The sequence below is a fragment of the Molothrus ater genome, chromosome 10 (genome assembly GCF_012460135.2).
Source record: "Molothrus ater isolate BHLD 08-10-18 breed brown headed cowbird chromosome 10, BPBGC_Mater_1.1, whole genome shotgun sequence".
NCBI classification, from domain to species: domain Eukaryota; kingdom Metazoa; phylum Chordata; class Aves; order Passeriformes; family Icteridae; genus Molothrus; species Molothrus ater.
In genome coordinates, this window is record NC_050487.2 from 17,114,245 (window position 1) to 17,139,890 (window position 25,646).

Here is a 25,646-nt window from a genome sequence, read left to right on the forward strand (position 1 = left end):
GGACTGGGGACTGCTCCCCTTGTGGTGCTGCTGGATTTTCTGCCCCAGTTTGTGCCTGGACTGGCTCCAGGTTCGGTGTGGCTGTCGCGGTGGGTTCTGCCGTGCCGGAGGTGGGTGGGGGGGACTCCTCTCTGTGTCTCTATAAAAAGAGCTGCAGCAGCACAGTCCTATCTATAGCACAGGGAGCTGCCTGGGAAAGGCAGGGCAGGGATTAGCCCAAATCTGATGGATTTCTCTGGTCCTGCTTGGGAACGTGGGGCTGTCAGTGGCTGAGGGATTCCCAGTGTGCCCCGGGCTGTGAGATCTCCCTGCCAGCAGACATGTCCTGACTTTGCTGGGATTTCCTGACTGCCTGCACCTTCCCCAGGGGGGCTTGTTGTCACACTTGTGTCCCAAAAGCTGCGCTGTCCCTGAATCCCCCCTCGTTCCTGCTCCTCAGGGCTGTGATTTCACTGCAGCACATGGAGGCTGATGAGGAAAGCCCAGTGGTACCCCAGGGCATCTGGGTTTGGGGTGGATATTGAGCATCTACCTGCTCCCAGTCATTTTGTTATGGCCTCAGGGCAGCTGAGACATTTCCTAGTGAAGCTGGTTGTGACACTTGTGGCCAATGTGATTTGTACTGGAGAGTTCAGCTGGTTGATGGGGGCTATTTTGGCTCATGATCTGTTGGGGGGCACACAGGGCGTGGTTACATGTCCCAGTCACACAAACCCCCTGGTTTTTCTTGCTGCAGCATCACCAGGGGTCTCACCAGTACCCCAGTTTGCCTGGACACTGCTATTCTGTGGGTACAGAGCAGCCCACAGCCATGGACTGTGCTCTTGACTGGTGCCTGTCACTGTCTGAGGCTGTTGTCTGTCCCCTGAGACCGCCAGTATTCCCTGTGAGAGCATCCCCCCACCCCCCCGGGGTGCCGGTATAGGGAGTGTGTCTCTTTAATGAGGCTGGGCTTGGAGCAGCTCTGCTGCTGGCACAGGGAGTGAGGGATGGAGCGAGGGCGGTGAAGGAGCCAGTGCCAGAGAGGGAGCCTGCAGCAGGGAGAGGCGGGGAGGGACCGCTCATCCCCCGGGTACCGCAGCCACCCTGACGGAGGGACAGGGAAACCCATCCCCAGGGAAGGGGGCTCTGCAGGAGGCAGGGACCCAGCGGGTGCTGAAAGGAGCCTGCAGCCTCTGTGTCATCCTCATCCTCCTCCTCCAGGTAAGGAGCAGGGCCAGGGGCAGGCAGGGCAGGGACCACGGTGGCTTGGGACCCCGAGGGTGTCCCGCAATTCCTCGGCGTCCCCGGGTTGTGCATCCGCTGCCAGGGCAGCTCTGGGTCAGGGGAGGGGTGAGAGGTGGAGATGAGACAGCAGGGCCACAAAAGTGCTGAAATCACCATCCGGCAGGGACCAGACAGGGCTGGCTCCAGCAACTGCTGGGAACACGCTCCAGGTTATCAGCAACCAGTCCCTGGGCCAGGCCACATCTGTCCCGTGGTGGGGGACACTGGGACCCTCCCGTGGGGCTGCCCTGCCAGGATTTGCCCTTGTCAGGGGAAACCCATGGGGCTGAGACTTTTCTTTTGGGGGATGCCTGTGTTAAGGTGCATTGAGGACAAGTAGCTCCTGTTCCCTGACACAAGGATGGGTTTTTCAGGGGTTTAGTGGCTCTGGGGGGGTGAGAGCAGCAGCTCAGGTCCTGGGGGTGGCGGTCCTGGATGTGTTATCGGAGTCAGGGTGTGAGTGCCAGCTTGCACGCGCGTGTGCAGTGGGCTCTGCTCTCTGTTCCCACTCCCCAGCAGACAAAGCAGGAGGCACCACGGGCTGGAGAGTCCTTTGCCCCATCCAGCAGTTCCTTTCCCCTTCACTCTTCTTTGGGCTCTGCAAAGTGGTGTGTCCAATAGGCATAGGGCAACAGCACCATCACCTCCTGGCTCCATGGCCTTCTCCATGCTCCAGGAGTTGGGATGGATCCTGCTCTCCTGCCTTTGTGCCCCTTGGGATGTCTCACAGGGAGGGAAGGCCAGGGAAGCTGGGGTAATGCAGTTGAGCAGCAGGGGCAGCAATGGCTCCTCACTCCCGGCACTCTTGAAGAGGTTGGGCTCCTCTCCTTCCATCCTTTACATTGAACCTGCCTGTGTGTCTGTCACCAATGGAAATTTCCGCTGGGTTTGCCTGTGTCGGGTTTGGCCTCTTCCTTCCCCTGGACCATGCTGAGCCCCAGCTTGGGCGGCTGTTGCTGCAGCAGGTGAAACTCTGGCAACTCCCCAGGCAGCTGAGGAGGGTCTGCTGGGCTCAGACACCTGCCTCCCTTTCCAGCCTGGCTGGAAAACTCAGTCTGCCCACAGGCGAGACGAGAAACATTGATTTATTCTGACCCAGGGAAGGGTCAGCTCTGTCTTGCCTTCACAGACAGTTTTTAGCTGCCAGCACAGAGCTACCCCCAGCCTGCTGTAGCCCTTTTATACTGGGGGTGTTGCTGGTTAAACCAGCTCCTGCAGGCAGTAGGTGGAGGGAAGGAAGGAGAGAAGGCTGTGAAGGTACTGGAAATAATGCTGGGCATGGGGAGAGGGCTGGGGACCTGTTGGTGATGCCACATTGAACTCTGGGGACAAGTTGCTGCCCCAGGAAAAGAGGATGAAGAGGCTGGGGTGAGGACCACCAGGTCTGGTTTTATTCATTAGCACGGGGCACAGAGCAGCCAGCACAAAGAGTGGCAGGGCCAGATGGGGCCTGTTTACCCTGTGAGGTGAATGTAAAGAGCAGTGATAACACCCAGCCAGGACGGCCTCTCCAGCAGTGCCTGGTAAACACGGCAGTGACCCGGCCGGCAGGCGGCACGGCAAACACCGGCACGTTGCTGAGCATCAAACTGGCTGCCTTGGGAACAAATTAAACAGCTCTGGGCAGAAATACATCTTTAATGCTCAGTGTGGCTGGGTTGGAGGCACCCTGGTCTCCAGATCCCATCTGGGTGCTGTGTCAGGGCAGGAACCAGCTGTTGATGTGCCCAGCTGTGGAACTGCCAGTGAGGAGGAGCAGCAGGCTGTGCAGGGACCCTGTGCCACCTCGTGTGCTGGGAGCACAGTTTGGGGGGTGCAGCAGTGCGTGCAGCATCCTGCACAGAGGGTGGAGGGCTGGTGGTAATGGGGTGGGTTGGGTGGCCAGGATCTGCCAGCATAACCTTGCAATGCCAGCTGAGCAGGTAAATGGCTCTCCTCTGGTGGTAATGGACTGATTTTCCTGGGATGCAGCCACGTTGCTAATGCACTTTTGCACTTCTCCAAGGCTCCCTCTTTTGTGCAGCTGAGAGTTTGGTCCTGGTGCTGCCTCCAAGGATGTAGCCCTGCTCCACTTTCAAGGATGCTCTGTGAGAGGCACTCTGTGACCCCACACCGAGGGCACCCCGAGCCTCCCATTGCCAAAGCTCTTACGAGCTGTTCCCAGGATGAAGGCCACTGGTGTGGGGGCACTGAACAGATGGCTCGGTTGTACCTGGCTTTGTCCTTGCCCTGGGCACATTGTGTGCTGCAGCACCAGCACATGGCGTGGGGCAGGGGCCTCACTGGGTCACAGGTGCTTGGGGCAGAGCAGAGGTGCAGACCCACATGTGGAGCAGACCCCATGCACACTGTCCACAGATCCACACAGCCAGGGCTAAGGCTGACAGGAATATTTTACACAAATACTTGATGGCACAGGATGGGTTGATGTTGGAGAGATGCTTTGACTCCAGACAATTGTTTGTGATGCTGCTCCTGGGTGTTTTTCCCAAGGGAAAGAGAGGTGTGGAGTGGGTTGGTGCCATGGCTGAAAGGCATCTCCAGCCACCTCTCTTCCTGCCAAGAGGTGGGAGCCTAGACACATCCATTTCTGGGCAAAGAAGGTGATGATCATCCACTTGTCGGGCTCCACCCTGCAGTGCATTCCCTCTGTGCTGTTCTTCCATGCAGCACTGACCTTGTTGTTAATTATTAAACCCCCAGCAAACACTGCTGGCTGCTTTGTCCTAGTTACACTGTGGGCTTCTCACCCTTCTGGTTGGCTTTTTTTTTTAACAAATTACCCTGGTAACCTCTGTGGACGAATGGAGATGGGAGCAGCAGACGCTCCAGTGCAGGAGATGGCCTGGAGAGGCTCTGGAGCTGCTCTGGGGTGGCTGAGAGATGGGCTGCATGTGGTTGGCCATTATCCATTCTGTCCAGGAGTCCCTGTTGGTCTGCCAGGGCTTGGGGCTTGCATGGAACCACTGCCCACAGGAGTTTTGTTGCTCTCTCTGTGGGCTCCTGTGGCTCCAGACCTGGTTTGCAGGTGGGCTGGGGTCCAAGGAGAGACGTGGATCCAGGTCCATGTGTTCTGTGCATGCTGAAGAGCAGCCTGGCATGTGGGAGGCCTGGAGACCTGCTCCCTCTCTCAGGCTGGTCAGATGTAAATGGCTTGTGGGCAGAAGCCCCTTCCAGCAGACCCCATCCTTGGGCATCCAGTCCCTGCCTTCCCTCTGCTCACAGCTGCCCACTGAGGGACCATGCCAGGCCTCTACGCCCTCTTGTCCTGGGAGGCTCTGCCCCTGAAGAGCTCCACGGTGAAGGCTTGTGCCAACGGATACTCCCTGAGCATCACTGCTCACCTCCTGTACACCAACCCCCACAAGGAGCCCGTGGAAGGTAAGGGAGGGCTCTCAGGTGTGGCAGGGACTGCAGGGCCCCCTGAAAACCCCATGCTGGTGGGCATTCTGTCTGCAGCCCATCTGTGTCCTGACCCCCAAACCTTGCTCAGCCTGGGGAGCAAAGACGGAGGCCAGCAGAGGTGGGGCCACTGTCACGCACTGTGGGCAGGAGGAGAGTGAGACTGAGCAAACAGAGGAAGAGGAGGGTTCCATCCTCGCTCTGGGTCGCTCCTGTGTCTCACTCACGTGCTGTGAGTCAGACAGGGGCTCCCATGGGCTGTTCGTGCCACAGCCATGCCGGCCTCTGCCTCGGGGCTCTCCTCTGCCTGCAGGCATCTTCATCTACCCGCTGGAGGAGTCGGAGGTGGTGGCTGGCTTTGAGGCAGCGGCGGGCAGCCGGCGGGTGACGTTCCAGCTGCAGAGCCGGCAGCGGGTGCAGGAGTGCTGCCTGCAGTGCAGCCCCAGCCCCGGCCGCCCGCGCCGCTGCAACAGCGGTAGGTGCCCTGGCACGGCTGCTGCTCGTGGGTGCTCCTGGCCTGGTGGCTCAGAACGGGCAGGGGGGGAGTGTGGGGGAATATGAGGGGCTGAGAGCCCCTGCCAGGCCACCCCAGTGCCTGGGGGGGTCTCTGGGGCTGGAGATCTCCACGTCTTCTTTCCCCTCCCTCCACCTCTTCTGGGGCTCTGCCACCATGTGCACAGCCTTCGTGGCACTTGTGCTCTGCTGTCACCTCTGGGAACGATTAGGGCCACTAATGACCTCCTCCAGAACCCCACATGCCTCACTGATCTCCCCCCATCCCTCCTCCCTCTCCTGCCCAGGCCACCTTGTCTTGGATGAGGACGTGGAGCGCTCCACCTTCATCATTGTCACCGGCACGCTGTGCCCATCGGAGAGCCTGGCTGTCACCCTGAACACAGTGCAGGAGCTGCCCACGCTGCCAGACGGGGCCCTGCGCCTCCTCCTGCCCCCCATCCTCACACCCCACGTCCCCGCCGACCCCGAGAGCGAGCCGGCAAGCTTGTGTGACGACAGGTTGGCCCTATGGTGATTTTCATGGCTTCCTCAGTCTCTGCCATCCCAGGGGGGCGATGCCAATGCTGGGCGAGCAGGTCGGGGGGCAGGAGCCATCACCCCCTCTCCCCTTGCAGCCCCACAAGCTGTTTTGGGGGGCCAGGTGCCCGGAGCCAGCCACCCACTATGGTGCCTGTGGACAGCGTGGATGTCTTTCGGGGACAAACCTACAACCCTTTTCCTTACGAGTTCACCTTCGAGCTGCTGGTGAAGGGCCCCTGCTTGCTGGCAGGTAGGGGTGTGGCTTGGGTGTTTTCAGTTGGTTGTGTAAAACTCCTTAAAATGTGGGTGATGTTCCCTGGTCCCTCCCTTCTAGGAGGATGTGAGGGCCTGTTCCTGGGCACCCTCTTGCACTCCCTCCAGGTGAAAAATCCCTTTTTCCTTTCCATCCCTGGGGCTGGGACCCCTCAAAATCACCCTGCCTGTGCCTTTGGGCAGCTCTGGGTCAGCAGCCTCCTTCCCTGGGGTGATGTGATGCACTGGGGGGAGGGTGGGTGAGGAGGGGAAGATGGTTGGTTGGTGGGGATGTGCTCCTTGCTGCTGGCCCAGTCAATCCCATTAACTCTGTCAGGAGCAAGCCACTGCTGTGGGACCTGGTGGGTGGAGGGGCTGAGGAGGGTGTTTGTGGGGGACTTACCTGCTGCCTTCCTTTCTTTGCAGGGCTGGAGAGCCCATCACATGCCCTGAGAGCTGATGCTGACCCTTGGGCCAATTCTGCCACCACCACCTGTGTCACCCTAGCCGAGCCCCACCGCTACGACAGGGACCTGGAGATCATCCTCTACCCTTGTGGTGAGGGAGATGATGCCCTTGGAGGGTTTGAGGCATCACCCCAGAAACATCCGGAGCAGCCCAGGGTAACTCAAAACTCTCCTGTGCCCCCCAGAGCCCCACAGCCCACACCTGGTAATTGAGGATGGCACCATGACGTACCCCGAGTACGAGGCGCACATCCGGAGCCGCCGGGATTACGTGCGGATTGCCAGGAAGGACAGCAGTGGCGAGAGACAGGTGACAGGGCACAGCCCCTGCTGCCCCAGCCACAGGGGGAAAGGGGAGGTGGTGGGGCGTGGGTGAGGCAGACCTTGCTGTGGTCCGGAGGGTGTGAGAAGGCTCTGACCTGCCTGGCTCGCAGGTGGCTTTCGTGCAGAAGCGTTTCCACAAGGACATCTTCCCCAACCCCGTGCTGATGCTGAACTTCTGCCCGGCTGTGGAGGCTGTCCCCGGGGCCCTGCAGAGCGTCACCCGCGAGATCCTCTTCCTCATCGACCGCAGCGACTCCATCAGTGGCCCTGACCTTGACAAGGTCAAGGTGAGGCACGGCCATGGGTCTGGGGGTGCTCCCTGGGTGGCCAGCCCTTAGCAGCTGTCCCTGGTCCCTTCTGTCACCTCAGAAGGCTTTGCTGGTGGCCCTGAAGAGCCTCCCGTCAGGAACACTGCTCAACCTCGCCAGCTTCGGCGCTGACATCAAGCCACTCTTCCCATCCAGTCGCCTCTGCAGCAACGTGAGTGCCACAGGCAAATCCTGGGGAACCACCAACCCCTCTTTGTCCTTCTCCCAGCTCCTTGACTTGGGCTGGGGGCTGGTGAGCCAGGGGGTGGCTGCAAGGCCGGCTCTTTGTGCTGACAGGAGACGTTGCGCCGTGCCTGCGAGCACCTGGGCGGGCTGCGGGCAGACCCTGGTGGCACCAACCTGCTGGCAGCCCTGGGCTGGGCGCTGACACAGCCCCTCCACCACGGCTACCCTCGCCAGCTGTTCCTCTTCACCGGTGCAGTAGCGGGCAGTGCCAGCAGGATCCTCCGGCTGGTGCGCAGGCAGGCCAGCACCGTCAGGTACAGCACCGGCACTGCGGCAGGACTCCATGTTCCCCAAATCCCCCGCGCTGTTCCCACTGATTTCTCCTTGTGCAGCCTCAAATCTTACCTGAGCCCGACCCAAGGGTGTCCTTCACCCATTGCACCCCTCAGCCCATCGCCCCGGCTCTTCCTGGGGTGCCCCAGCCCAGCACAGAACCAGGACAGCACTCTGGCTGTCAGATCCCCCTGCCCATCCCTGCTAAAGGGCTCATCACTGGGTTTGCCAGCCCCCAGCCCAGCCCAGCCAAGGTTTTCCATCCCCTGGCTCTCCTGCAGGTGCTTCAGCTTTGGCATGGGCCCGCGGGTGTGCCGGCGGCTGCTGAAGGCCATGGCCAAGGTGAGCCGGGGCCGTGCTGAATTTCTGAGTCCATCTGAGAGGCTGCAGCCCAAGGTAAGACCCAGGCAGGGCAGGGGGGCACTGGGGACACTGCCATGTGTGACACTGTCTGCACTCCCCCTGCAGCTGATCAAGTCCCTGAAGAAGGCGATCGAGCCGGCCATCAGCGACATCACCATCGACTGGTACGTCCCCGACAGCATGGAGGCTCTGCTCTCGCCCACCGAGCTCCCGGCCCTGTACCCTGGGGACCGCCTCATCAGCTACTGTGTCCTCTACAGCATCGCCCGCTTTGGGGACAGGCGCCCGCTGGTACGGCTGGCACGGCCTGGGTAGGGTGGCCTGGTCCCTGTGTCACCGGCTGCTCCCCAGCTGGGGGCTGATGGTGCTGTCCTCTCTCTCCTAGGGCCAGGATGGGGCTCACCAGAGCTCCCGGGGCTCAGCCTTTCTCTCCCAGCAGGAAGTGCCCAGTCCTGGGGAGAGCCGCCAGCCACCCCAGAGCCAGCCAGGAACTGGGGATGCCTCCCTGGATGTTTTTTCTGGAAGTACAGAGGTGTCAGAGCGGAGTGAGTGGGGTCCAGAGCTGGGGCAGGGGGCAGTCGTGGGAGCCATGGGCTAACAGGGCGTGTGCTCACCGGGCAGGTATTGATCCTGTTTCTGGGGGAGACATCTGGAAGCGGATCTACCAGCCCTCCTACATCCAGGAGCAATATGTCCTGACACACTGCTCTGTCAGCACTGACCGCAGCCAGGGGCTGCTCTCCCGCAGCTCCACCAGCAGCGAGTCCACTGGTTCCCGGGATGTGGCCCCCGAGGGTGGCTCCTCAGGCCCTGGTGCTGATGTCACCTCCCAGCAGGGCCAGAAGAGCCTGTCCCTCTGCGAGTCCTCCACCAAATCTGCCCCGCTGCCCTCTGCCCCAGCTGGCACCAAGGTAAGGATGCCAAGGGGGTGCAGGGGCTCATGGTGTGGGGGTTGTTCATGGCTTGGCTGGGACCTTGCTGCCCTGTTGTGCCCAGGCATCTGCCCACTGGGCGGGGAAACAGAGCTCTAGCCTGAATTTTAAGCAAGGATCAGCAATGGATGCCATGAGGATGTTCCTGGGTGGTTTTGCCCTACTGAAGTGGGACAGCTGGGGACCAAGCAGCTGGTTCCTTAGTGTCCCTAGGCAGCAGTCAGCTGAGTGTCTAACAGACCCCTGAGCCAGCTCAGTGACGCCTTAAAGCTGCAGAGACCAAATGAAAATAGCTGGGCTGGCATCACGTAACAAATCTGTTGAGCCAGAAAGACAAGACTGAGTGGCTGGGCTTCAGCCTGGCTCCTTCAGCCCTCAGCCAACACTCCAGACGCTTCATTAGCGATGGGCCACATCCCTGCTGCTTCATACCTGGGTGTAAAACCCAGCTGGGTCGCTGGGGTGGGGAAAGGCAGCTGCCCCAGTGACGATGGCCCCAAGGCTTGGTGAGGCCAGCTGTCACCCAGCACCAGGACACGCTCCTTCCCAGTGGCACGGCTTAGGTAACCCACTCCTGTCACACAGCAGCACAGCTGGTGCCCTTTGCTGCTGAAATGTCAAGCGTAAGTGATTTCCCTGCAGAGTAAATGATCCTCCCAACTCCCTGCTGCCGAGGCGAGAGGTGGCATGGGTGCCACTGCCCTGACATGGCTTTTAGGGGAAGCATCTCAATGCAGGGACACCACTCTGCACTGGGGAATGCATCCCTTTGTAACACCATCTAGCTGAGTATTCTAGCTAACCTCACTTCTGCACACACATAAATCCCTGGCAACTCCAGCATCAGCCTGAGTCACTCCCCAGGGATGTTTGCAAACTCCTGTGTGGGTGCTTCCCATGTCTGCGGTGCCAGGGCAGCATCCCTGGAAGCAGCTGGTGCCAGCCTGCAGAGCACTGATGACAGCTGAGGCTCCAGCCAGCAGCAGGAGAGGTGCAGGTGCACATTGCAGCTCAGGGCAATCTGAGTTCGGTGCTGGCCTTGCCAACAGCCTTGTCCCCACTGCAGGTGACAGTGGCCCTGAGCACAGAGGAGCTGGCGCGGCAGAAGAAGGTGCTGGCACGTGCTGCCCTGGCTGGGCGCAGCTTCTCCACGCCACACGGGGAGCTGGATACCCATCGGCTCTGCCAGGCCCTGGAAAAGGTGTCTCAGAAGAGGAACCTGTCCCTGGAGGGGCAGCTGGATGAGCTGGGACCCCAGCCACGGCAAATGCAGCCCGGTGCAGCGGAGTCAAGTGTGTGCCGGCTCTGGGGACAAGGGCGGTGGGGTGAAGCCAGGTGCCCCCGCCTTGCTGAGCCCAGCCTTTGCCGTTCCCAGATAACCTCCTCTCACCCACCCACCTGGACTGGGACATGCTGGTGGAGCCCTCCTACCTCTTCAGTGCCTCGCCAGCGCCCGAGGCGGGGCAGCCCAGCCTGGGTGATGCCAGCATGCCCCTGCGCTGCCAGGTGGTGATCCACGCGCTGCGAGCCGGCACGCCCGTGTCCTGGGAAGTGACAGCTTCCCTGGAATCCCTGCTGCAGCCCCGGGAGGGGCCGGGCAGGGAGGACCCGCCGCGGCGGGCGGCCAAAGCCTGGGACAAGCCCCTGCACCGCCTGGCAGCGCGCTCCGTGGTGCGGGACAATGAGAGCGTGGCGCAGCGGGAAGCCAAGCTGGAGCAGGGTGGGTGCTGGTGCGGCTCCCCGGGGCGGCTCCGGCATCCCCCCCGCTCTAACCGCCTTGCTCCGGGCAGGTTTTGCCCGCCGGTTCCGCCTGAAAGCCGTGCAAACCAGCAAAGCCTGCAACGTGCCTTCCCTCTACACCCGCCTGGTGCCCGTGGACGGTGCCACGCAGACAGCCCTGCCCGCAGCCCCCGAGGTGTGGGGCGTAGGTACGGACAAGGGCCTGGTGGGACAAAGAGGGGGCAGCAAGGGGACAGAGGGCTGAGGTGGCATCCTCCCTTGCAGCTGGTTCAGCCAGCCGGACACGAGCTGCTGCGGCAGGGAACTGGCACCACCGGAGCTCCTCAGCGGGTCAGGGGCAGCAGCAGGAGGCAGAGGAGCAGGATGAGGCCCCTGGCACTGCAGGTACTGACTCAGACCTTTATGTCAACTTATCCTCCCCGGGGATCTGCACTGGGGTCTCTCGAGACCCTCAGCTGGTGGCTGTGAGGGGCTGGTCCTGCCTGGGGTGCTGTGGATATCTGGAAAGAGGCATCTGGCTGTACTGGGGAGGGGGGCATAGGGGGACAGCATAGCAGCCCCTGAGAGCAGCTGTGAACCGTGAGGGTCCCTGGAGCCTGGGACCCCACAAGATTTTGCTCTTTTGCAGGGCGAGACGAGATCGCCAGGTCCCCGGGCAGCACCTCCTCCCCTACCTTTGGCTGGGAAAAGCAGAACTACTCAAACGGTGTGTCCAGGCTGGATGAGGGTGGGAGATGGGCTACCCTTGATGCCCTGCCATAGCTGGAGCATCCACTGTGCCCTCAGTACCCTGGGCATGTGGGCTGAGCTGCCCTCCCAGGTACTGGTTAGTAGGACACACCTCTGGGTGCATCATTTTCCCACTGTGGTTAACTCTCTCTCCCCCTTGCAGGGCCCCCATCCAGCCCCTCCACCGCCTCCATGGGCTCCCAGAAATCCACAGAGAGCATCGCAGGCTCCAGGTGACACTGTGGGATGGGGGGATGCAAGGGACCAAAAAACGGCAGGTTGTGGGGATAGGGGGACAACTACTGATTCCCTGTCCCCTGCCAGCTCCTGCAGTATAAGTGGGGGGGTTTGGCACTCCAGCCCCTTCCCTGCATCAGTTTGGTATCCAGCTGCCTTTCAGGAATTCCTCCCAATCCTGTTATCTTGCCTGTGACCCTGCAGGTTTAGCCTGAGCAGGCGCAGGGGTCCCAGCCTGGTGCTGCGCCCGCAGTGCCTCAGCCCAGAGAGCGAGCACTCCAGCAACCACGCCAGCCATGACTACCTCCCGCTGGTAAGGACCTGCTGCCTGTCCCCTGTCCCCATCCCAGCGGGGGGACCTGCCCTGCTGGGTGCCAGCTGGGCCACCCAGGTCATGCCTGGCAGCACAAGCAGTGGAAGATGCTGTGTCAGCCCTGCATAGGGATCTTGGTTGGCTTTTTGGGGGCCATTAGACTGTCCCTGTGCCCCAGGGACACTCCTGCAGCCCCCAGTGGTCGGTGCTGTGGTGGGTCTGCACCCCTGCCTGCCCTCCCCACTCGTCTGTGCCCCCTCCTTGCAGGTGCAGCTGCAGCAAGCCCGGGGGCCGTTCCAGCTCACCGAGAGCTTCTCTGAAGTGGTGCAGATCCCCCTGGAACGCCTGCGCCGCGCCTCCCCCTACGCCTCCCACCGTGCCAGCCTCAGCCCCGTGTCCCCAGGGGCCAGGAGCCTCCCTGAGGCAGGAGCCGGGGCTGAGGAGGGCGAGGAGCCCCTCACAGCCCCGCAGCCCAGCTCGCCCCCGTCCCGCAGCACTTGCTCCGAGGTGCCCAGCGCGGCCGTGTGGGCGCAGGCGGACAGCGGGCACGGCTCGGAGTCTGACACCGGGCCCCACTCGGCTGCCCCCTCTGAGGCCGGTGTGAGCTGTCAGGACGTGGGGCCAGAGGAGCTGGAGAGTGCCAGCTGGGCCACGGCGGTGGCCTTGGCGTGGCTGGAGCATCGCTGCGCCGGGTTCTTTGAGGAGTGGGAGCTGGTGGCAGCCAAGGCGGACGCGTGGCTGCAGGCACAGCGCCTGCCCGAGGGGGTGGACGTGGGCTGCCTCAAAGGGGCAGCCAGGCACTTGTTCCTGCTGCTGCGTCACTGGGACGAGAACATCAAGCTGAACATGCTGTGCTACAACCCCAACAACGTCTGACGGCCGCCCAAGGGGCCAATAAAGACACCTGGCTCCAAGCCACCTGCACTGGTGTCTCTGTTATCAGCAGAGAGCTGCTGGCTCCCTTCAGGCCATGCCAGGACTCACCAGAATCATAGGAGGGGGTCACCCCCTTCCCAGCCATCTCTGGTGGGAGGGAGCAGGCAGGGGAATAGGAAAAGCTGTACTGGAGGGACTCCTGGGCTCCATCAAAACAAATGAAATTGTGAGGCAAAGCAGTTCTGCAGCTCCTCTCTTGTAACCTCACCCCAGAGGCTGCTGCCTAGCCCTGGGCACCCCTTTCCCACAGCTGGGAAGCCAGAGTGCTCATGGCGCTAGAAGATGCTCTACCTTCCCTCAGGTGGGGCAAGTCCAGGGACAGCTGTTCTGACATCATCACAGGACAAGATTTAGGGGAAGAGCACACAAAGCCCCCTTTATTCGGAAGTCCTGCCTTTTGGGGATCCCCACACCTGTCCCCTTGCACAGTTCCAGGGCTCATGGCCCTCTTGGGCTTGCTGTGGGTAGCCTGGGAGTCAAGTGGGAAAAGAGCAGGCAGATGGGGCAGTTCCAGAGGCCAGTTCCCACTGGCCAGCCATCCCCACTCTCACTGGGCTTTCTTGGACGTGGCTGTGGGTTTCCTGCTCGGTGGAGGGGTATGTGACACTGGCGTGGGGGCTGTGCCGTACCAGAGCTGGAGCAGGATGAGTCCATGGCAGATGTGCAGGGAGAGAGAGCTGCAGACTGTGGAGGGGTAGGTGTTCCAGCAGAGCTCGATCACGCCCAGCAGCAGCACCCTGTGCAGGGGGAAAGCTGGGGGTCAGCATGGGGGACACACCAGCCATCCTCACTCCCAGAGCCCCAGCAGATGGGTGCTCCCCTCCCTGCCAGCACGTACTTGGGCATGTGGGCCAGCTTGGTGGTCGGGGTGCACCAGAGTAAGTAGGGCAGAGTGTGGAAATACCAGACGTAGAACTGGTAGTGCAGGGAGCGGCTGCAGCAGACACCCAGGAAGTTGGAGGAGAAGAGGATGAAGACAATCCATGCACTGGCATTAAGGGGGCAAACACAGGAGGCTGGAGGTGTGGTCCCACAAGAGCTCCCCAACACAGCTCCTTTCCCCAGGGCAGGCTGGTACAACAGCACTGCATGGCCTGGGACCCAACCAGGTTTCTCCCTGCCTGCCTTCTCCCTCTCTTTCTCCCTCTCTCCTTGCTGCCCACCCTGCCAAAGGATATTGTTGACAGTCAAGCGAGGGGATGCGGGTTTCCTTTTGGCAGGATCCTTCAACAGAGTCAGGATGCTCTCTTTGGAACTGAGAGGGAAGAACAAACATTGATCTCAGATGCTGAAAGTCTCTCCCACCCCAATGTTCCCCTGTGAGCCACAATGCCTGGGCTGTACATTCCCCAAAACAGAACAGTAACTGCTCTCCAACTCACACCTGGAATCCCAGGACTGCAGCACTGCAGGGGCAGGGGAGTCAAGGATCTGTATCCTGCAGGGCTCACCTGTGCCACCGGTGCAGTGCAAAGAGCCCCAGGCCTGCCAGGTGAGCCAGGAGCAGAGCAGCATGGAAGACTCGATTCTGGAAAACCTCTTCTGGGAGGAAGCGCCAGTTCACCGTCCATTTAAACTGGAACTGGCGGCCCAGGTCAAAGGAGCGGGTCAGGTACCCCACAGGGTTCACCAGCAGGAAGGGCAGGCCCAGAACCACCTGCAGGGACACCAGCACCATCACAGAGCTCTACACCAGGTTGCTGTTACCCCAGCTACCTCCTGAGAAGCCCAGTTCCACGTGTGGTGACAGGGACAGTCAGCCCAAGATGAAAGTCAAGTGAGTTAGATTATTTATCAACACCCAGCTTGCTGTGAGAGGCCACAGGTGCTGGTACCACTGTCTGCACCCACGGCTCTGCAGCCTGGCAAGGCAGCCCCCTATTCCCTGCTGCTGCAGCCGGTGCAAACAGGGACCCACCTGGAGCAGGGCACAGATGCAGAGCTTGGGGATACAGCCCAGGAGACCAAACCGCTGCAGGAGGAGAAAGAGGAGTCCAGGGGCGAAGAGCAGAATGTTCATCTTCACGGACACAGCCAGGCTGAGCAGGAAGCTGCATTACCACTGCGGACCCCACACGGAGCCCCGGCAGCCCCTGAGCCAAGCGCAGCCTCCTGCTGGGGCTGAGCTGGCTCACATACCCAGCAGCCGTGGAGAGCAGCTCCCAGCCCCTCACCTGAAAAAGAGGCAGCCCCAGGACCAGCGCTCCTCCAGGAAGAGATTGATGGCGAGGAAGAGGATGGCCATGGCCACAGGGTCATTGAAGAGCCGCAGCACAAAGATGGAGTGGATGCGGTATGAGGCACAGCACATGAAGAAGAAAACGTACGGAGGGACCTTGCAGGGGACAGAAACACAGAAGGGTCATCAGCAGCCTGTCCTGGACTCCCTCCTGCTGCTGCTGAGCTCCTCCACACCCCAGCCCTGAGCCCGTATCCGTTCCGCCGGGGTGAGAGCTCAGGAGCCCTGGCCTCAGGGCACCTTGTTGGTCCGGCAGTAGATGCGGAAGACGAGGAGCAGGTTGAGGAGGTAGAGCCCGGCGAAGAGGTACTGAGCCAGGCGGATGTCGGAGCCGCGGCCCGTGGCATAGTACAGCCCCAGGAAGATGTACACGAAGCCGGCGGGGTAGCTGTGGGGAGACGGGAGTGAGGGGCCGGGCCTTGCGGCCCCTCCAGGAGCCGCCGGTCACGGAGAGCTGGGTGTCCCCGTCACTCACACCAGTGGCCCGGTGTCACCCTTCAGCTGGGTGTAGTCGCGGGTGCCGTTGGCGAACCCCTCCACCTCCTGCATGTAGGCCTTCCAGTCGATCTCGGTGTCTGCGGGACGGCGGGGTCAGCGGGGCTCGGGGGCACTGCGGGGGCTGACCCAGCTCCACACCCGCCAGCCTGATCCTGTGCCTCGCTGCCATGCTGTCAGCACGGGCTCTCCCGAGCCGCCACATCCAGGACCCCCGGCCCAGCCCCGCGTCCCTCCCTGGCCCCCTCCAGGCGCGGCCCTATCCCCCTGCCCGGGGTTGCTGTCACCCGAGGGGCCGCGGCAGGGCTGTCCCCGTGCCCGCGGCATCCCCGCTCCGCCCCGCACCGCCCTGGACCGGCCCCGCCATCCCCGGTGGCAGCCCCAGGCAGCGCCAGGCCGGGCCGGGCCCCGGCACTCACAGGGGACCCTGCGGATGACCCAGAGGTTGACGCCGCCCTCGGCCAGGCAGAGGCAGGCGGCCACCAGCGGGGTGTAGCGGGGCTCCAGCAGCGCCTCCCGCCGCTCCCGCCATGCCCGCCGCAGCGCCGCCGCCCCCCGCCCCGCCGCCATTCCGCTCTCTGTTTCCGCCCGGAGCGCTTAGTGCGGCGCGCCGGCCCGGACCGGAAGGCGCACGTGGGGGCGCGGGCGGCACGTGGCGCCCGGTGCTCCCGCCCCGCGCGCGGGCATGGAGAGGCGGCGCGCGCCCGCCGCCCCCCCCCGGTACGGGCGGCGCCGGTTCTGGGACGAGCTCTACCGGCGGGAGGGCGCCGAGACCCGCGAGTGGCTGGGGGGGCTCTCCCGGTTTCTCCCGCAGCTGGAGCCCGAGCTGCGCCCCGGTGATCGCATCCTCGTCCTCGGTACGTGCCCCGTGCCCGGCGTGCCCGGTGGAGGGCGGGCGGGCGGGGCTTGGGGTCCCGCCGGTGGATGCGCTGGCGCTAGCCGCCAGAGGGCGGTGTGGCACCGGGCCGGTACCGGGAGCTGCGTCCTGCCCGGCCCGGCGGGATGGCCCCGGTGTCGGGGGTGCTGGTGGGTATAACCGCCCCGTAATCCCACCTGCGGTCTGATCCGCCGGCGGGATTAAGCGGGTGTAATCACCGATCCTGTTAGCGGATCAGCCGCTGCCAGCTGCGTTTAATAGCCCCCAAATCCGCCCCCCTCCCCGGGATCCCCCTCGGCTCTCCCGGTGAGCGGCCGAGCCCCGGTGGAGCGGCTCTGAGGGGAGGGCTTGGTAGCGGGGCACTCCCCGTGTCCCCCCGTGTCCTGTTGAGACACCAGTTTTTCCACTCCTCTCGCCATCGCACCCAGTTAACCCCCCCGCCGAAGTTCCCTAATTTCCCAATGGAGTTATCCAGCAGGCTCTTGGGACCGCAGCCGGCTCCTGCCTCACAGCACTGCGGGAGGGATAACTGGGGACGCCCCCTGCCTCTTTCCTGCCTCCAGCCTCCCCCTGCCTCCCACGCCAAGGTGAGGGGATCGGGTGTGCAGGGCTGCCCCAGGATAGGAGCCCAAAGCACCCACCTGGCAGGACAGGGGTAATTAGTGACTCGCCCAACCCTCACTAGCTGATATCAAAGCCATGACCTGCCCCTGCCCAGCAGCCCCAGCCCACCCACACCCTCCCCTGCACCACGGGAACAGAGTTGGGGCGCTGGCACGGGCACCCCGAGCTCTGTGTGAGCTGTGCCCCACACAGGCTGTGGCAACAGCGCCCTGAGCCACGACCTGCACGAGCTGGGCTACACCGACGTCACCAGCATCGACTTCTCGGCCGCCTGCATCGCGGCCATGCGCGCCCGCTACGCCCACTGCCCCGGCCTGCGCTGGGCTGTCATGGACATCCGCGCCCTCGCCTTCCCTGACGCCTCCTTCGACGTGGTGCTGGAGAAGGGCACCCTCGACGTGCTCCTGGTGGAGGAAACAGACCCCTGGCACGTCTCGCCCCAGGCGGCCGCTGCGATGCGCCGGGTGCTGGCAGAGGTACGGGCTGGGGGGACCTGAGGAGGGGTGCAGAGGGTGGGACCCCATCCCTGTTTTGGCTGAGGGAAGGTGCTGAGTGCCTCCTCACCACCCTGCTTCCCTGTGCATGCCCCAGCCAGTGTTTCTGTCCTCCCAGCCGGTGTTTCTGTCCTCCCAGCCGGTGTTTCTGTCCTGCCTCTCAGCTGTGTTGCAGGGGGGCACCTGGGGAGCTCCCAGGTGCTGGAGGTGGGAGACTGCCCCCTCTTACAGTCCATCATCTCCTCCCCAGGGAGGTGGACGGAGCAGGATGTGTCCCTGGGTCCTGCTGGATGATCCCCCTCTTTATTTGCATGCTAAATACAAAGAGTTGGTCAGAAAAATGGGCCCTGTCCTAGCGTGGGTGGCTGTAGGGGACCCAGGGGGACACACCGAGGTGGCCCTGCCAGCCCAGGGCAAGGTGATGACCGTGGGGCTGTGAGAGCTCTGGCCCCCCCGCACCCCCCGCCCCAGCTTCGATCGCCTTAGCTGGGGTCCCCATCATCTGGTCTGGTGTTGCCATGGCAACTCCCATCAGCATCGACAGGGCCATGGCGTTGCCACGGGGACGGGTGATGCCTCGGGGCCCTGTTAATTGGTGGCGGCGGGACCGGATTGAACCTGTCCCGGCGCGGGGGTGCGGGTCCTGGCAGCCTCTCCCACCCTGCGGGAATAACTGCCAGGATAATTAATTGCTGCACCTCCCTGGCACCCCGGGGTTGCAGGCACGGGGTGCTGGGAGGGTGCTCATGGCTGTTGACAACCCTCCCAGTCCTCTCTTGCCTGGCTGAACCTGGGAGGGAGCTCAACCCCCGGCGGGGCAGTGGGGCTGTGCTCGCTCTCTGTGCTCTGCCCTCCTTGCCAGCGCTGCTGCCTGTCCTTGTCATTTTGCCAAACGGCAGGGATTTAATTTTCCCTTTTTTTTTTCCCTTTTTAATCCTCTGCTCAATCCCTGCCCTCCCCCAGCATTGCTGGGTACCAGCTTCCACCCGCAGCCGGTCCCTGCTGTCCTCATCCCCGGGCGATTCGCTGGGTGTTCCCACTTGCTCCCTGTTTTGGAGGTCCTTTCAGAGGGATCTATCCGTGGTACCTCCCTTCCCACCCCCATCCCCCTTCATTGGGGTGTTCACAGCCTCTGTCTTCCTCTCCCCGGGGGCATGTAAGAACCTGAAAATCCACCCTGCCTGTGGGGACACCGCAGGGACGCCCTGTCCCAGCGAGCTGGGGACAGCGGGTGTGGCAGGAGCAGCCCCTCAGGCCCCCCTGCTCCCGCTGACGGATGGGAAGGTTTCCTGCGCTCGTCTCCAAGCAACGGCCATTATTGCTCTATTAACGAGGGATGGATGTGGACATGCGGGATGCCTCGCTCAGTTCCAGCCGGAGATCCCTGCCTGCCCCCACCTCCGGGGACCCCCCTCCCCGCCCATTGCTTGGGAAGCTGTGGGGTCTTCCCAGGGCAGATTTTCAGGCACTTAGCAGGGAGGAATACTGAGCCAGGTGCCCAGAGAAGGATGTAGGGACCTGCCTTCCCCTTTTCCTGGCCAAAACCGGCTTTTGGTTCAAAAGCCACCGCTGCAGCAGGGGAGGACACGCAGGCTGCCTGTCCCCTCCACTGGCCCCAGCCAGAGCTCCCCAGCTGGAGCTTCCCAGCAGGATTAAAGCAGAGAACCTCGGGAAACCCCCCAGTTGGCCTCCAGGCCTGTCCCCTGCAGCGGTGACTCTGTGCCCTTGCCGGGGGGGTCTGGGGGTGTCCCCGCCTGGGGCAGGGTGCAGGGAGGGGGCTGGATGCCCGCCCGCCCCGGGCAGTGCCTTTGCATGCTGAGCACGCGGGCGCTGGCCGTAAAAGCCTTTTGACATTGGATAAAGCCAAGCAGGAAAATTGATGTTCTTTTCCATCCTGTTAGCGGGGCTTAATTCCAGCAGGGAGAAAATGGTGATTAAAAGGGTTGAGTCCTTTCCCATCAAACACCCCCCTCATCCCCCTCTGATTCTGGGTGTTGGTGGTAGTATTGGGTGGTCTGGGGAGGGGTGGGTGGGATGAGTGTCCCATGCTGTGCTTGGGGGGGCCCTGTGCTCAAAAGGGTGAAGCTTTTCCCATGCCAGGGCTGGGTTTCTATGCTGTCTGCTGTGGGTGAGAGTGAAGAGTTTTGGGGTGCAGGGAGAGATGGAGCATGGGGATCCCTGTTCCCTGTGGGTGGTCTGGGGACACGTCAGACCTGAGGTGTCTCTTGGAGGGGTCAAGGTTAGGACAAGAGGTTTTGGGGGTGTGATGGAAAGGCTGGGAGGGTTCTTTGGCAGATGGTGATGGGGACCCTGGGAACGGAGCCAAAGCAGTGAACCTCATGGTGTTCCCCCACCCCATCCTGGGGCTTTTCCTGACGCAGGTGAGCCGGGTGCTGCGCCCAGGGGGCTGCTTCATCTCCATCACCTTCGCCCAGCCCCACTTCCGCAAGCCCCACTATGCCCAGGAGGCCTTTGGCTGGTCCCTGCGCCACGCTGCCTGCGGGGACGGGGACGCCGGAGCCTTCCACTATTTCCTGTACGTGATGCGCAAGGGGCAGCCCCTGGAGCCCCGGGATGTGGCCTTGGGGCGCCGCCTGCACCAGCCCCCCCCGGCCCCCGCCCCGCCGCCGGCCCCCGCCCCCCCGGACGACGACGAGGACTATCTCCTCGCCATCCAGCTGTGAGCCGGGGGCTCACCCACCTCCCAATAAAGCCTTAAGGTGCTCCATCCTCACAGGTGGGAGACAGGGAACCGGTGCATCCCCTGCGAGCTGCCCAGCGGTGTGGGTGATGCGAGCGAAGAGGGGGTTGCTTGGCCTCCTCCTGGGGGCACAGGGATTCTCTGGTGATTCTGTGCCCCCTCCCTGGCCTTTCCTTGCTGAGCTGGAGAGCAGCCAGGTCTCCAGACTTTGCGGCCAGTAATGAAACCAAATCGGGTTTAATTTCACCCATCCATGTTGCAGGGAGTAGCTCCCTGTCCCCCATCCCTTCCCCTTGGCACAGACAGCCAGGCTGAGGGCAGAATGGGGGTGCTGGCACTGGCTCTGGGGGACAGGATTGGGGGTGCACACTGCTCCAGCCCCTCCACCCCATCCTGAACCAGGACCTGGCCCTGGAGGTGTGCAAGGGCACCTTGTCCTTGTCACCCCCCAAGTAGTGGGGGGTCCAGGCTGGAATGTGCCAGCATGGGGCAGGCGGTGCCACAGGGCAGGAAGGGGGCAGCATTTTCCCCATCTATCCCCACTCCTGCCTGTGGTGACAGTCCCGGTGTGCTGCACACACCTGGCCCGTGTCCCCCTGTGCCTGGGGCCAGCAGCATGGTGACACGTGTGTGCCAGGGTGGGTGACAGGTGGGCCACCACGTGTGTGTGCTGCTGTGGCAGGTGCATGGGTGCCACTGGCAGTGTCCCCAGAGGCTCTTTGGGCACCAACTCCCCCTGGGTGGTCTAAAGGGACCCTCCTGGGCAGTGACAGCACAGAGGCGCGAGTGGCTGGGCTGCTATTTCAGGGCAGAAAGTGTAAGTGGGTCAGCCAGCGGCTCCCCCTGCACCAGGAGCCAGCCAAGGGCTCCGGGGTCAGCCCCCATCCTGGCACCCCATCCCACAGGCACCCCAAAATCCAGCTGGCACGAGGAAGGGACAGAAAGGAGCAGGCGACTGCCGGCTTCACCTGGGTACATGAATGTATTTTATTCATTGCATTTTGTTCACCAGTACAGTGAAAAATGGCATTTAAATTTACAATGGATCATTCGTAGAACATCATGACACAAGTATCTTTTATTTTTCTTTTTTTTTTTCTTTTTTTCCTCAGTTTTTTGTTTGGGTTTTTTTTTTTTTTTTTGTGGGTTTTTTGGTTTTTTTTTGCGTCGTTGTCTCCATAAATGCCACTCGTAGGTTATTGAAAAAGATGACAAGTTTCTCATGCACATCAGAACCCCCCGAGAAGCTTCTTAAAAAATAAAATTAAATTAAAGTATAAAATTAAAAACAACGACTCAGGCCGGTCCCTGCCCTCCCCACTCTCCCCAGACCCCACCACCCTCAAGCGAGGGGCAGTGCTGGGACCCCCCCTGGCACCTGCAGCCGGCCCCGGTGGGCTCTGCCCCGGTGCTGCCGGGAAGGAACTGCAGCGGCCGGTGATGCTGCCAAACCCGCCGGTGCTCCTGCTGCCTGCCAGCGGGGGTCGGGCCAGGGGTCCCTGCTCCCCTCCCTCCTCCTGTGGCTTTCCTCATGCTCCCTCCATCACTCTCGCCCCCCATTTAATTTTTGCCCTCGTTTTTTTCTTCTTTTTTTGTCTTTTTTTTCTTATGGAAAAAAATATGAACCTTTTTTTTTTGTTGGTTGGTTGGTTATTTTCGTTTGTTTTCTCGATGCAGTTACTTTGACATCTCAACGTCAGCAGATCGTTTTTAACAAAGATTCGGATATAAAAATACAAATATGAGGAGTTTCTGTTTTAAAAAGAAGCGTGCCGGAGTGGTGGGGCTGACCCTCGGCCCCCGGGCCGGCCGCCCGGGCCACCAAGCTCATGCAAAAAACGATGGAGCAAAAAATGTCTCTGGACAGCAGCGCTCCCCCTCCCGCTCATGGGGCCGGGTGGCCCCGGAATTCGGGGACCCTCCGCCAAGGAGGATCGGGGGGACGCGCCGCGGAGCAGGGGGCTGGGCCCCTTCCCCGGGCAGGGGGGTCTTCGCCCAGGGTGGGGGGCTCGGCGGTTTGTCCCGGCCCCGGGGAGGCGGAGGGGTAAAGTGCATGGCTCGGGGGGGGGGTGGTGGTGGCTGCAGGGCCCCCCCCCGGGCCGGGGGGGGCAGCGGGCATGGCCTCCCCCTCCTCGTCGGCGCTCCAGCCAGCATGCGGGGCGGCGGGCTGGAGCGGGGCTCGGCCGGCGGGTCCTGGCGGCGGCTCCCGGCTTACACCCCCGGCGGCGACTTCTCCGTCATGCCCTTGAGCACCTCGTCTATCCGGTCATCCTCGATCACCACTGCGGGGACAGCGGGGGCGCGTGGGCGAGGGGACGCGACAGCCTCTGCCCCCCTACCCCGGCTCTCACCCCCGTCAGGCTCCAGATGTGCCCCCGGGAGCGGGACAGAGGGGGTTCGGGTGGGTACACTCGGGATGAAGGGTGGGGATCACCCCCCTGCCCGGCTTGGGTAGGGGCAGCATCCCCCCCGCAGCCAGCCGGCTGCCTCTGGATGGGTGATTAGGAATGGGGGGGGCAGGAATAGACCAGGAAGGACCCCCCCCTCCTCTCTGCGGCAGGCGCTGATGAGAGCAACAGGACTGGAATGGGTAATGACCCAGCGGGGGGGGCACCGCCTGCTCGGCGGGGGTGGCAGCCAGACCCCCCTGAGCATCACCCGCTGCGCAGGACACCCACCCTCACCATCGGCATCTCTGGGGGGGCCGGACAGCCCCCCACAGCACGGCGGGCTGCACGAACCCCCATCAGCGTCACCGTGGGGGGCTGGAGAGCCCCCCGTCAGCTCAACTTCCAGAGAGACCCCCGCAGCATCACCCACGGGGCAGCCCCCTCCCCAGCAGCAGCAGCAGCGGTGGGAGGCTGGACAGACCCCCGTGAGCATCACCAGGGAGCTACACACACACACACACACACACACACACACACACACCTTCCCCTACCCCACACCGTGACCGCCGGGGCAGCTGCCTCCCATCAACATCACTCTGGGGGTGGAGGGCAGACCCCCACCCCAATAGCACTACTGGGGGGGTCAATAATCCCCCCCATCGCCCTCCTGGGGGTGGATTAACCAGACCAGAATTACTGGGAGAACAGATGGAGCCCCCAACACCACCGAAGGAGAACCATCCCCCCATCAGCCCGGGGGTGCTGCTAGCGCCAGCCTCCAGCACTGCAAAAGGGGGCAGTGGAGCAGGCAGTGCTCACCCCCCATGGGGCTGGGGTGTGTTGGAGCTGGGGGGAATTCTCCCCTCCCTCCTTCCTGCAGCTTAAGGAGGGGTGTTTGCATGTGGAGGACCCCCAAGCAGGTGGGATGGGAGCTGCAGGAAAAGGGGGAGCCATTTTTAAAGGTCCCCAAGGCGTTGGGGAGGATCAATGGTGACAGATCAGGGTGCAGGAGGGAGAGGGGGACAGTTCTTTGGGTCCTGATGGAAGCAGGGGAGATGCTGCTGGGGTCTCTGCAGCAGGAGGGGAAGTAGGGGGGGGGCAGGACACAGCTGGGCTCACGGAGTCCTGGGGGGACAGTAAAGTGGGGGGGGATTTGCTGATCAGCATGGCCAGAGGCTGCTGGTGGTCTCTGCGGCAGGCAGAAACGGGAAGGGAGAGAGGTTCAGGGGGCCAGGAAGGCTGTTCTGGGGATCCTCGGGTAAAGAAAGGCTTGTTTATCCACAATGAGAAGGGGGCAGTCCCGGGGGTGCTGAGGAGCAGTTCCGAGGGGTCCCAGGGGCACCATGGAGGTGCTGGGGGACAGTCCCGGGGCAGCCCCAGCGATGCTGCAGGGCAATCCCAGGGGTAGTCCCGGCACGAGGCGGGGGCTGGTGCAGGGCAGCGCTGGGGGAACAGCGTGGTGGTGTCTGGAGCAGGGGATGGGGGAGCCTGGGGTTCTGGGGGCGGGTGTCAGTCACAGAGCTGGGGAGTCTCAGGGTTGCCGGGGGACAGTGCTGGAGCTGATGTAGGGCAGAGATGGAGATTCTGGGGATGCTGGCGGCAGTGCCAGGGGTGGCAGGGGACAGTGCTGGGGATGCAAGGCAGAGCCGGGAGTCGCAGGAATGCAGTGGGGCAGTGCTGGGGATGTTGCAGGGCAGAGACAGGGGTTGCCGTGGGGCAGAACTGGGAACACAAAGGCAGAATCGGGAGTCTGGGGATCTCGTCAGGCGATATTGGGGGTGCCAGGGATGCACTGCCCAGTGCCGGGAATCCCGGGGAAGCAAGGGCAGAATGCTGGACCCTGGGGATGCTATGGGAAGGTGCTGGGGATGCAAGGGCCAGTGCCGGGGATGCCGGGGGGTAGTGCCGGGAATGCTGCAGGGCAGATCCGGGGACGCTGCAGGGCAGAGCCAGGGATACTGCAGGGCAGAGCCGGGGATTCCAGAGCAGAGCCGGGAATGCAAGGACAGATGCGGGGGTCCCGGGGATGCCGTGGGGCAGCGTCAGGGATGCAGGAGGCCGTGCCGGGGACGTTGCGGGACAGATGCGGGGGTTCCGAGGATGCCGTGGGGCAGCGCCGGGGATGCAGGAGTCAGCACCAGGGATAAAAGGACAGATCCGGGGGGCTCGGGGATGCCGTGGGGCAGTGCCGGGGATGCAGGAGTCAGCACCAGAGATGCCGGGGATGCTGCAGGGCAGATCCGAGGGTCCCGGGACAAACCCGGGGATGCTGCAGGGCAGATGCGGGAGTCCCGGGGGGGCTGAGACGGGGTTGGGGGGCAGAGGCGGGGGTCGGCGGTACCTCTCTTGGCGCGGCCGATCTGTCCCAGCTTGGGGGGCCGCTTGCCCTGGTTGCCCCCGAAGAAGGCGTTGGTGTCCTGCAGGCGGCAGCTGAAGGGCAGCTCCCCCGCCTCGGGCTCGGCGCCGTAGCGGCCCACCTTGTCCTCGCCGTAGGGCAGCACCTGCGACATGGCGGGGCCGAGCGGGCCGAGCCGCGCCGCGCCGAGCCGGGAGCCGGTCTGCGGCGGCGGCGGCGGCGGCGGGGAGGAAACCCGGGCGGAAGGATGAAGTCATGCATCCGGGGGGAGCGGGGACCCCCCCGGCGGGGGGCGGCTCCGGAGCGCCGCGGCCCGGCCCGGCCCGGACAGGACAGGGACGGGGGACCCCCGGGGCCGGTGCCCGGGGAGCGCCCGCTCGGGGTGGGGACCCGACCGCGCCACCGCCCCGGCCCCAGAGCGCAGTGCTCCCCCCGGCACAGCCCTTCCGAGGCGGCCGCTCTGCTCGGGGGTGCCCCCAAGCACGGGGTGCCCCTGTGGAGAGGGGAACCCTTGTCACAGCCGGGTGCCACCGGGTCAGACAGCTGAGGACCACCGGACACGGCTGAGCTCTCCCCTGGCATGCAGAGGTGATGCCAAACAGATCCCCAACACCCTGCTCCAGCCCCCCAACACCCTGCTCCAGCCC

The 25,646-nt window shown here is 63.1% G+C and overlaps 4 protein-coding genes across 5 annotated transcripts; 2 read left to right on the top strand and 2 right to left on the bottom strand.

Annotated features, from left to right (window-relative positions):
• Nucleotides 1-1,012: 1,012 nt before the first annotated feature.
• Nucleotides 1,013-12,801, top strand: VWA5B2 (von Willebrand factor A domain containing 5B2). 2 transcript variants are annotated; one of them, XM_036389205.2, is made up of 22 exons: nt 1,013-1,203; nt 4,492-4,647; nt 4,982-5,143; nt 5,469-5,694; nt 5,799-5,953; nt 6,382-6,513; nt 6,608-6,732; nt 6,857-7,033; nt 7,116-7,226; nt 7,352-7,554; nt 7,855-7,969; nt 8,042-8,227; nt 8,322-8,481; nt 8,558-8,847; nt 9,935-10,160; nt 10,244-10,588; nt 10,659-10,796; nt 10,873-10,992; nt 11,237-11,314; nt 11,501-11,570; nt 11,779-11,887; nt 12,155-12,801. In XM_036389205.2, exons 2-22 carry the CDS (start codon nt 4,509-4,511, stop codon nt 12,761-12,763), a joined length of 3,876 nt encoding a protein of 1,291 aa, XP_036245098.1. In that variant the 5' UTR covers nt 1,013-1,203; nt 4,492-4,508; the 3' UTR covers nt 12,764-12,801. The 2 variants fall into 2 exon arrangements, with proteins under 2 accessions (XP_036245098.1, XP_036245099.1); XM_036389206.2 differs by having other exon boundaries at nt 5,469-5,682.
• Nucleotides 12,802-13,172: 371 nt separating this feature from the next.
• On the bottom strand, nt 13,173-16,127 carry ALG3 (ALG3 alpha-1,3- mannosyltransferase). Its single transcript, XM_036388721.1, has 9 exons — nt 15,977-16,127; nt 15,538-15,637; nt 15,303-15,450; nt 14,998-15,158; nt 14,742-14,862; nt 14,275-14,480; nt 14,002-14,078; nt 13,662-13,806; nt 13,173-13,560 (listed from the first exon to the last, which is right to left on the bottom strand). Exons 1-9 carry the CDS (start codon nt 16,125-16,127, stop codon nt 13,371-13,373), a joined length of 1,299 nt encoding a protein of 432 aa, XP_036244614.1. The 3' UTR covers nt 13,173-13,370.
• Nucleotides 16,128-16,194: 67 nt separating this feature from the next.
• Nucleotides 16,195-21,282, top strand: EEF1AKMT4 (EEF1A lysine methyltransferase 4). The gene is made up of 3 exons (XM_036388722.2): nt 16,195-16,414; nt 17,251-17,534; nt 19,934-21,282. The coding sequence occupies exons 1-3, from the start codon at nt 16,243-16,245 to the stop codon at nt 20,234-20,236; spliced, it is 759 nt and encodes a 252-aa protein (XP_036244615.1). The 5' UTR covers nt 16,195-16,242; the 3' UTR covers nt 20,237-21,282.
• Nucleotides 21,217-25,228, bottom strand: CAMK2N2 (calcium/calmodulin dependent protein kinase II inhibitor 2). Its single transcript, XM_036388723.2, has 2 exons — nt 24,985-25,228; nt 21,217-22,535 (listed from the first exon to the last, which is right to left on the bottom strand). Exons 1-2 carry the CDS (start codon nt 25,151-25,153, stop codon nt 22,465-22,467), a joined length of 240 nt encoding a protein of 79 aa, XP_036244616.1. The 5' UTR covers nt 25,154-25,228; the 3' UTR covers nt 21,217-22,464.
• Nucleotides 25,229-25,646: the final 418 nt, after the last annotated feature.